The following is a 10,977-nucleotide window of genomic DNA, read 5'->3' as shown; positions in this document are numbered from 1 at the left end:
GCATGGACATGAGGCTTTAATTTTGAAGCGACACAACGCTAACGCTTAGTGTGAACAGCACTATGTGCTGTCTATTGTATCTTATGCATAGGCATTTGATACGCATTTCAAAGGCCTGCTTTTAATGCCAGTGTGAACTTAGCCTTGTGGTTTTAAAGAGGACCTAAGCTGTAGAAGCTGTGCCAAAAAAAACAGAAGGCAAAACACTAGTCACTATTGCCTGTAGTTGTTCTGTAGGGTCCTTTTCAGATGCTATTTTCCCCATAAGTGGCTTACTATGTCTTGTTTCACATTGTGTTTCTGTGTGGAGGCAGCCATCTTGGTAGAGGAGCAAGACTTTGCTTTCTCGTGTCAGAAATTTTCCCACGATGACTGGTGAGGTAATGATCAAGAAGCAGGAGAAGTGAAAAAAGGCACAGATCTCTAGAATGAGTGGTGCAAAAGCAGCGCTATCTTTGTACTGCAGGTCCTCAGGTACAGTTTGCTCTCCAGGAAGAACAGTGAACAGCATAGCAGTGACCTCACAAAATCTCACTCCTACCTTGTGAGACTAGCAATCAAAGGCAGCACTATCTTAAAGAGGAACTGCAGTCTTCTCACATCTGTAATAAAAACATGTTTGCCATTCTGAAGCTTCCCTCCAACCACTTTGTATATTATTTTACATATACTGTGATTCTGTACTTGCCAAATATGCTGAAGAAATCTCACTCCACTGAGTCTGGCTGCATCCATTTTAACTGTGGGCAGCCGAGGCTGCTGCCTGTTTACTTCCTGGATTTACACAGACACACACATACAGTATCTCACAAAAGTGAGTACACCCCTCACATTTTTGTAAATCTGTTATTATTATATCTTTTCATGTGACAACTCTGAAGAAATGACACTTTCCTACAATGTAAAGTAGTGAGTGTACAGCTTGTATAACAGTGTAAATTTGCTGTCCCCTAAAAATAACTTAACACACAACCATTAATGTCTAAACCGCTGGCAACAAAAGTGAGTACACCCCTAAGTGAAAATGTCGGAATTGGGCCTGTTTAGCCATTTTCCCTCCCCGGTGTCATGTTACAAGGTCTCAGATGTGAACGGGGAAAAGTTGTGTTAAATTTGGTGGTATCGATGGCAAAGAACTCTCTGAGGATCTGAAAAAAAAGAATGGTTGCTCTACATAAAGATGGACTAGCCAGTGATGGCACCCCAGATGTTTTGGAACTACATTTCCCATGATGCTCATGCCCTCTGCAGTGTAGTTGAGCATCATGGGAAATGTAGTTCCAAAACATCTGGAGTGCCAAGGTTCGCCATCACTCCTGCTTATACAGATACCCTGTGCAAATCCAACTGTGCTAGAACCCACCTCCTCAAGAGTGGGCCATACCACGATACCCTTAACTGTGTCAGAGCACAGTACAGAGCAATCGCACTGGTCAAACGAACTGGACTTTGAGGGTCAAACATGCTTGGTCATGTAAGGATCGCCTAGTGGGAGTTACTCCCTTACAACGATCTTACACTGCAGATGTACAGCCTGAAGGCTACAGAGGACACGTCAGGAAATGCTTGGCTATTTTTCTGAAGGAATTCTAGACCAAAGTCAGTTTTGTTTAGGTACTGCTGGTCGGAACTGAAATTTCAAGATGTTACAATAGTAAGCATGCACTTTTTGATTTTAAATGTAACATTGGTTGTAATTTTCTGTTTCTAAAGAAATTATGACAACATTATGCACTTGAGTAAAGCGTGAATTTTGTGGTCACATGAATGGCCAGGGGGTGGTAAGAACATGCAGTTTATCTTAATTTTCACTGCCCACGGACCACCTTCCTACAGACGGATGTTTACATTGCTGTGACTGTGTTGCAATTTTAACTCGACATGTTGAGTTTGACAGGCGACACCACCCCTCAAACTGTCAAACTCATCTACTGAAGTCAATGGCCTGTGCCACAAAAACATGCCAAACGTGGCTATGCTGGTTGTAGAGGCAGTATCTCCTCCTGAATGCCTGTGATCGGCTTTAAACACTATGAAACTATTTTTCAGAGGGGCGAATGAGCCCTTTTTTTTGACATATTAATTTGTAACTCTTTAGCAAATGAATCTAATTAACTGATTTGAAATATAAAGGTAACATTTGATTATTACATTTGGAAACATTCACTAACATTTAGAGCAATGGTCTCCAAACGTATGGCCTGGGGCCTGGATGTGACCCTTCGCTTGCTTTTACCTGGCCCTTGGGGCATTATTCCCCCCACTGACCACAACAGTGGGGCATAGTTCCTGCCAATGACACCGGCAATGGTGCTCTATTCCTCTCACTGACACCAGTGATGGGACATTATTACTTCCACTGACACCCATGATGTCGAACTATTCCTCCCATTGTTGCCAATGATGGTGCACGATTTCTCACATCGACTCCAATAATGGGGCACTATTCCTTCCACTGACAACAATGGGGCATTAATTCTTGCCCTGATACCAGCAATGAAGCACTATTCCTTCCACTGACACCAACAATGGGACACTATTCCTACCCTTAAATACCAATGATCAGGCATTGTTTACTCTTATGGGCCACAGTCTGGCCCTTGTAAAGCACTAAGGACAGTAAACTGGCCCTTTGCTTAGAAAGTTTGGAGACTCCTGATTTAGAACATAGCCAACAGTATGTGATCTGTTGTATTTGCTAAACCAGGGGTCTCCAAGTTTTCTAATCGAAGGGCCAGTTTATTGTCCTTTAGAATTATACCCCAGCATTGGTGTCAGTGCATGGAATAGTCCCCAGTTGTTGGTGTCAGTTGGAGGAATAGTGCCCCACTGTTGGTGTCGGTGGAAGGAATAGTACCCCATTGTTGGTGCCAGTGAAAGGAATAGTGCCCCATTCTTGGTGTCAGTGGAAGGAATTGCGCCACATTGTTGGTGTCAGTGGAAGGAATAGTGCTTCATTGCTGGTGTCAGGGCAAGAAATAATGCCCCATTGTTGTCAGTGGAAGGAATAGTGCCCCATTGTTGGTATCAGTGCAAGACATGGTGCCCCATTTTTGGTCAGTGGCAGGAATAGTGTTACGTTGTTGACAGTGGAAGGAATAGTGCCCCATTGTTGGTGTCAGTGGAAGGAATTGTGCCACATTGTTGGTATCAGTGGAAGGACTAGCTCTTCATTGTTGGTGTCAATGCACCAACATGCGCAAAGCAAGCTGCACTCTCCTACTAGCCCGACAGTAAGGGGAGGAGGAGGGGGCCGGACTTCTGACAGTGTATCTGTCAAAAACAGGTACTCGCTCCCCCTCTCTGGTGCCACATTTGAGATCTTTCAGGGGGGAGGGGGGAGCGGGTATCTGTTTTTGACAGGTACCCTGTATCCGCTTGTATCAGGCCTCGCCGTGGCGAGGTACATCAGAAGTCTGGCCCCCTCCTCCTCCCCTTACTGTCGGGCCAGTAGGAGAACGCAGCGTGCTTTGCGCATGTTGGTGCATTGAGACCAACAATGAATCCCTATTCCTTCCACTGAGACAGGTAACTTTTGGGTAGAACTCCGCTTTAACTGGGGAGAAAAAAACAAACGAGAATGCTAATCAGTGTTTTTCTTAAAAAGCTAATTTTTTATGATAGTTGATATATTTTTTGACTTCTTGGAAATAGAGAGGAAATTCTCTAACGTGCTAAATTAACACTTGTGCTTTTTTTTTTTTAATCTTCGTAGACTCCCATAAACTTTATTACTGCTTATGGTTTTATGGTATAATAGACGAGAGCGCGTTTCTTTTTTCTCTGACTTATTATTTCATTTTTTTTTTTTGCTGCACTGTCCAGCCACCGTCGTCTAATTCTTGGCTTGGGCTGTAAGAGTTTTAGGGATTCTTGGGTATATAAAGCTGATCATGTGATTTTTATTTCATTGTGCTGGCTCATTACATGACATGACACAGCAAAATGTGCAATTCTGCTTTCTATAGAGTCCGATCAGACGGCTTGTCTGACAAGAAGCAAAGTTGCTTTAGTTGAATTTTTCTGTCTGAACTTCTGTCAAAGAGGTGCCCCAGTCTTGACCCTTCCTGCATCGGTGAATGTGTAAAGTCAGCATTTTGAATCACTGAATGTTTTGGGAGTCCCCTGTGTAGCGTCTAGAAACAGTCGAGTGTTTTAATTGCGTGTGTAACTTTCGGGATTAAATCGGAGCGAGTTAATGCATTGTGTCAAATGCAGCGCATCAGGGTTTCTCTGTAGCAGCATGTTAGTGAATGCAGAGGCTATTAGAGATCTTAATGTAAAGAGTGCCGACCTCATCAAAATTCCCCATGTGAAGCAAAGAGCAATGTGCAAAGTCAGATAACACGTAGCAGCCAATCCTAATTCAGTTTTTGTTAAACTGCTTTATTAAACTAAAAAAGGATTGGTTGGCACAGTGTGCTGTACTCATTTATTGAGTATGATTGATTGATTGATTTACTCGTTCACAACCCATGCAGTCCAGTGCGTTGTTTTATTTTCTGCATCAAAATTGCATGGAAAGTAGATTATATGGTATTTAATGACCTAGTTCACACCAGTGCTTGCAATTCCAGTGCGTTCCAGAAAAAAAGTAGAACATGCTCAATTTTTCCTGCACTGGACTGTATTGGAACGCTGTAAAAAGCATCAAATACGCACTGGAATGTACCGGAATGCACCTAAAGGCACTAGAACACACGTCCTTATTTAAGGTTAAGAAAGAGGGAGAATAAATGCACTGGACTGCATCAAAAACACACCAAAAATGCATTAAAAACACGTCAAAACGCGCATGCAGAAAAGCATCTGGAACTCATACAGACTGCATTTCTATGGGGTGAACTGGCCTTAAAAGAGTTGAGGATTTTCAATAAATTGTGTAAATCTTCACATGAATTATCCAATCGTTCAAAAAGCAAATTCCTGTGTATTTATTTGATCTGCACATGATTGTGCATTTAAAGTGAACAAGAAATTTCTTTCCATATTGTTCCCTAGGTCTTGTTCTACCTTCCATGGGTCACAATTGTATTTCTTTTGGGCCTAGCTATTAAATTGAAGGTGCACATCTCTCCTGGCAAAAATAGAAACATTAAAGTGGAACTAAACCTTCCTGTCCTTTTCAGCCAAGGAAGCTGCCATCTTGGTCTCTGATCTGCAGCTGCCATGTGCCCTGCACATGTGATCAGTTATGGCACCATCCATCTGTGGATTCTTGCTGCTGGAATGACCAGGTTGTAAGATCAGCAGCGGACGCTTGCAGGCAGGTGTAGCCTACTTTCTCCACTGCTGATGGCACTATCCTGCAGCGACACTGCAGTTGGGGAGAAATTTAGGAGGAACATGGTTCCTCTATAGTTTCCTCTATAGTTATTCCATTAAGTGCTGCCCACCTCATGTGACTCTGGTGGCCATCTTAGGTCAGGCAGAGCCGTTTTAAAGCCCTGCCTTGCAGGTTTGGTGCATATTTGCGAGTTGGTAGAGTAGGGAAAGAAATAGCAACAGGGAAATGTTCCTGACAAGGATGGAAAGTGTAGGGCTTGCAATTTCTCTGGAAACCTACCTGTTCGGGCACAAGATGGCCAGGCTGCATTCTTTCCCTCTCTACAAACACCGGTAGTTTGACTGCATTCTGCTCTCTATACACTGTTCAAACTGTGAGTCCTCCCAGTTGGGCTTCCCACCAGGTTATTTGTGAACTGTTTTTGCATTATTTTAATACAATTATTTCAAATAGTTCTTTCTTTGCACTGGGACTAAGTGGGTTGTTCTCATAGCACCCCGCTGAACTGGTGTGCTGAGAGCATCCACTGCTGTTCACGTGTAGCTGCGCACCGCTTGGTTAGCTTTGGTTAGGGACAGATGTCCAATCCGGGATGCAGCTGACTGTGTCACTAGTGTACTGCAACTGTGTGCGCTGAACGCAGCGGGGTTTAATTCCTGCCGTGGCATGTGCACACCCCCATGGCCACTGCCACTTCGGCTAAAGGTGGTAGCAGTTGGGGGGGGGGGGGGTGCTAACAGTATGCCTCAACTGCCACTAGTGTGAATGGGCCCTACAAAACTTAGAAATGTATCTAATGCTCAGATATGATGGTGGTAGAGGCCTGGCAGTGGAGGCGCTGAGGCCTATACATCTTCACTGACCACCAACGCCACTCGCTTTGAGATTGGCCTGTTTTCCTATAGTAGAACTCTTAACCTGGCCATAGATGGGTATTTTCTTTTTTTTTTTTTTTTTTTCAGCCTAAACACAAATGAAGTGGATGGAGGCCTCCAATAGGATTGCTTGTCCTTTAAGCCAATCAGATCAGGACCCGCTTCCTAATTGGCCAGGAGGAGGATCAGTGTAACAAGCCCATCCTTTTTTGAAGCCTATTAGAGCCTCTGACTCTAATAACGTGCTTCAAAAAAGAAAACCCCACCGGGGGGTGGCATCCGTGTGCCCCTAATGGATGGGTCGCCACTGCTCACATGGAGAGCTGGGATTTTTAAGGTGCCAGTAACTGAAATGTGCTACTGCATATTCTTAATTGTGAAAGAACACTTATGCAGCATACACATGATCGGAATTATGGTCAGAAAAAGCTCTGATGGTTTTCCTCCGGAATTCCTATCAAGCTTGTGTTGACACACGATCACACCAAATTCCGACCATCAAGAACGCGGTGACGTACAACACTACAACGTGCCGCAAAAATTAAGTTCAATGCTTCCGAGCTTGCGTCAAATTGTTTCCGAGCATGCGTCGGAATTTTGCACATTGGAATTGCCACAGACGATCGGAATTTCCGATAGAAAGTATTTCCATCTGAAAAATTCAGAACATGCTCTCAAATTTTTGCTGGAGGGAATTCGGCCAGCAAAATTCCGATGGAGCATACACACGGTCACATTTTCTGCTAAAAAGCTCTCATCGTTTTTTTGCTGGCCGAATTTCCGATTGTGTGTACGCGGCATAAGGCTACTTAAACTCTAAAGCACCATACACACTATCAGATTTTCTGCTGATTTTTTTCCTTCAGATTTACCAAAACCATATAATATGAGGCCAAACCTTAGGAGTTTCAGTGTGTATGCAATCAGGCCAGGCCCTTACATGGTTTTGGTAAATCTGAAGGCATTTTTTTCACACAACACTGTGCTGCGTTGTGGTGTGCGCTGGGCATTTAGATTTGTGTTGTCTGAGTTGTGGTGTGAACACAAGGCACATAGAAAACAATTGTGCCTGCTCACACCTGTTTTCCATAGGCTTAAAATAATAATATTAAAAATTGTTTTTTTACAGACACAGCCTGACTGGAATACTCCCAGGACATTGCCAAGCGAGGCCTAGTCATCACTGCTCACCTCGACCATAATAGGAGTCGGCTATCAAATGCTGAGTTCCGAGCTACTGCATCGGGGGAGAGTAAAGCATGTGAGGGGTTTTAATCAGAGAAAGAGCTCACTCCTGTGATGATGGAGGTGAGCAGTGATGACTAGGCCTCACTTGACAACATCCTGGGAGTACAGTCAGGCTTCATAAGGTATGTAAATGGCCTACATCAGTGATGGCGAACCTTGGCACCCCAGATGTTTTGGAACTACATTTCTACATTTGGAACTACATGATGCTCATTCTCTCTGCAGTGTAGTTGAGCATCGTGGGAAATGTAGTTCCAAAACATCTGGGGTGCCAAGGTTCGCCATCACTGGTCTACATCTATAGCAAGGGCTTAATTCAAATTTAGTCAGAGCTGCACAGTTTTTTTATCTACAGATGCCTCTTATCTACATAGGCAGTTTTGGGTAAAGGTGAACTATCCCTTTAAGGAGATTTAGCCATCACTTCCCGTCCTGGTTTTACAAAATAAAGAAGAAATCTGTTCTAAGGGAGGGAAAATCTTTTCTCTAAGGCTGGGTTCAAGCTATCTACCTGTTTGAATGGGGCCTAAAATGTTGGATTTGCCTTTACTTTTTCTAGGAAAAATGGAGAGGATGAAGCTGCCAAGCTGGGACATAGCAAAAAAAAAAAAAAAAATATATATATATATATATATATATATATATATATATATATATATATATATATATATATATATATATATATATATATATATATATATATATATATATATATATATATAATTTTAATACTTCCGCTATTAGCTATTCATAGCTAAAAAAAACTGTTCTCGCCTTCAGTACTTAAAACCAGCGTGCTGTGCCACGTGAACCATAGTGCCAGTCTCTCCTCTTCACAGAGGCCTAAGGCCTACTGGCTCCTTCTCATTGTTTGCAGTTCTGTTCCATCAAGAAAAAACTTGCTCTGAAATATCTACCGGAGCAGGAAACTTAGAAAAAAAAGACATTGCCCCACCGAAGCCTATAAAGTTTAAAAAACAGCATCTTGACAACAAGAGCGGGCACGCTTGTTTTGGCTACATTCACTCAGGTCTGTGGAATTTTCACATTCACCTCGGTCCCAGATAAGACCGGCTTGTTTACCGATGTACGGCCTTAGAATTTACACTGGAAACCTTCTGGTTACAGTTTGGGGGGTGTTTGTTATAAGACTTTACAGGGCCGTGCATGGAAACAAGATGGGTTTTCTATGTCTCTGTGTGAGAACTCAGTCTTGGTTAGAGTATGTAGTTGCTGGTCACGGTACAGGAAGTGATGTCATCTGAATGGTGGGATTTTAGGTAAACGTACTTCAGGTCTCTTGTAGGCCTCTTATACTCCGACTTAATGATTTACTGATGTTTATACGTAGGATGTTGCTGGCAGAAAGATTGAGAGTAAACCCTCGTGTTTTTTCACCTTAATGCATCCTATTCATTAACCACTTGACCACTGGGCACTTAAACCCCCTTCCTAACCAGACCAATTTTTAGCTTTTGGTGCTCTCACACTTTGAATGACAATTACTCAGTCATGCAAAACTGTACCCATATGAAATTTTTGTCCTTTTTTTTTTCCACACAAATGAAGCTTTGGGGTTTTTATTTTTTGCGCTATAAATCAAAAAAGACATTTTTTTTTTAACCAAATTTTCTTTCTGTTAAAATTTGACAAGAGTATTGGCAGAGTATGGGTACTGAGAAGCGCTGTGGGCTGGATCTGTAGTGCCCACAGCGCTGCAAACGATCTCTCCCCTCTCCTCTCAGACTGTACTGATCGGTACAGAGAGGGGAGGGAGGAACCGGCGTCATGACATGACGCCGGTTTGGTTTGTTTACATGTGATGCTCCGTCATTTGATGGAGAGATCACATGGCAAATGGCCGATATCAGCAGCCATTTACTGTGATCCGTGATGCAGAGCTTAGTAAATGAGGTAAAACTTCACTTTAGAATGACATGTTGGGATGATGGAAGTCAGTGGAGCTTCCCCTCATTTACTAAGCTCTGAAGCAACTGCCCTTGCAGAGAGCACAGTGTGTTTGCCTTTAGTAAATCAACCCCAATGTGTTTGATATTTTTTTTTTTTACGGTTCCGAACACATTGCGGAATCATGGATCACCCGTGTCCAGATCCATAAAAAAATTTAAAAAAAAGTTACAATGCTAGAAATGCAGGTCTTTTATTTATTTATTTTTGCTATAGGCAGCTGTATGCTACATAGGTGTTTCATCATAGCTCCCAACTGTCCCTGATTTTGAGGGACTGTCCCTGATTTGGAGCAATGTCCCTCATTTGTCCTTTATTTTGGTCTGATCTATATCGTTGTAAATAAAATGCACTTTTTATCTTTCAAAAAGTGTTTCCCAGTGCTAAAATTTCATCCGATTTTCTAAATCGCTCCATTTGTTTTTTGTTTTTTTTGGTTAATTCTCCTTTAGGAGGGTGTGGCAGGGGGACGTGTCCTAAGCCTACATACGTTTGTTAGTAGATGTCCCTCATTCCCATCTCAAAATGTTGGGAGGTCTGGTTTTATAGGTATGGAGATATGCCCATACATTATGTTGTATGGCCTATTGCCCTCGTGTGCACAGTCTCAAAGCTGCTTCAGCCTTCCAAATCTTTTGCTAGCACTTGTTGATCACAGAGAGAGGCCCGGAGTAGAACCCCAAGGCAATAAATGGAGGGCTGGGCATTTTCAGGTGCATTATATAGGGCTGTTCAAAATATGATATGAGGGCTGGGTGGAGCTTTGGGGGACATGATTAGGGGATGGAAAAGGTGATGGTCTCCAGTGGGTAGGAAGAAGAATGTGAAACAACTGCCCACCCTCTCACACTGCATTTGGTGGGCCGGTTGTGGCACTAGGTGGGCAGCAAGGTCCTTTTTAGGTGATATGGGCACAAAAAAGGTATGGTGTAAGGACCCGTCTGAGGTATGGCTCCCAGTCGGTGTATGTGTACCTGCATGTCGTCTCTGAATTGGTGGTTTTGCAGCTGGAGGCCTTAGAAGTGACTATCAGGTACGGTTTTGTTTTTTTGCTATTGGGACCATGGGTTTCTTTCTTTAATAAACTGTATGTTTATGTTTTGATGTTAATTATTGGATTATTTTTTTTTTTGGTTAATAAAATGACTGCCATGGCCAATTTAACTCCAATTCTGCATAGTGTAGTCATTAGCTGGAAGGGTAGGATTATTGGTATAGCGCGGAACAAGCCATATTTAACCTCCCTAGCGGTGATCCCGAGTCTGGCTCGGGTTGGGATTTTAGTTCCACGAGCGGTAACGCCGTGCCAGACTCAGGATCGCATCGCTGGATACAGGGAGGACACGGAGAAGTTACTTGCCTTGTCCCCTGGATCCAGCGATGTCCTCCGCGCTGTGTGATCGAGCTGTCCTTCGCTCGATTCACACAGTGCCCGAATTCCCTCAAACTCCGTTCCCTGCGACGTTACGGCGCACGGGAGCGGAGATCAGTGCCAAATTCAAAAAAGTAAAAACACACACAGTACTGTAATCTTACAAATTACAGTACTGTAAAAAAAATTCCCCCCTTTGTCCCTAGTGGTCTGTGCAGTGCCCTGCA

General features: G+C 43.1%; 1 protein-coding gene across 1 annotated transcript in view; it reads left to right on the top strand.

Annotated features, from left to right (window-relative positions):
- The first annotated feature begins 277 nt into the window (after positions 1 to 277).
- EPAS1 (endothelial PAS domain protein 1) overlaps positions 278 to 10,977 on the top strand; it is a 179,767-nt gene continuing 169,067 nt past the window's right edge. The window contains exon 1 of the mRNA XM_077485078.1: positions 278 to 375. Coding sequence (XP_077341204.1) covers positions 278 to 375 — 98 coding nt within the window. The remainder of the gene's footprint in view (positions 376 to 10,977) is intronic.

This window comes from Lithobates pipiens, unplaced genomic scaffold (genome assembly GCF_037356315.1).
Source record: "Lithobates pipiens isolate NorthernLeopardFrog02 unplaced genomic scaffold, aLitPip1_a1.2 Scaffold_18, whole genome shotgun sequence".
NCBI classification, from domain to species: domain Eukaryota; kingdom Metazoa; phylum Chordata; class Amphibia; order Anura; family Ranidae; genus Lithobates; species Lithobates pipiens.
This window is presented reverse-complemented; position numbering and strand designations above follow the sequence as displayed.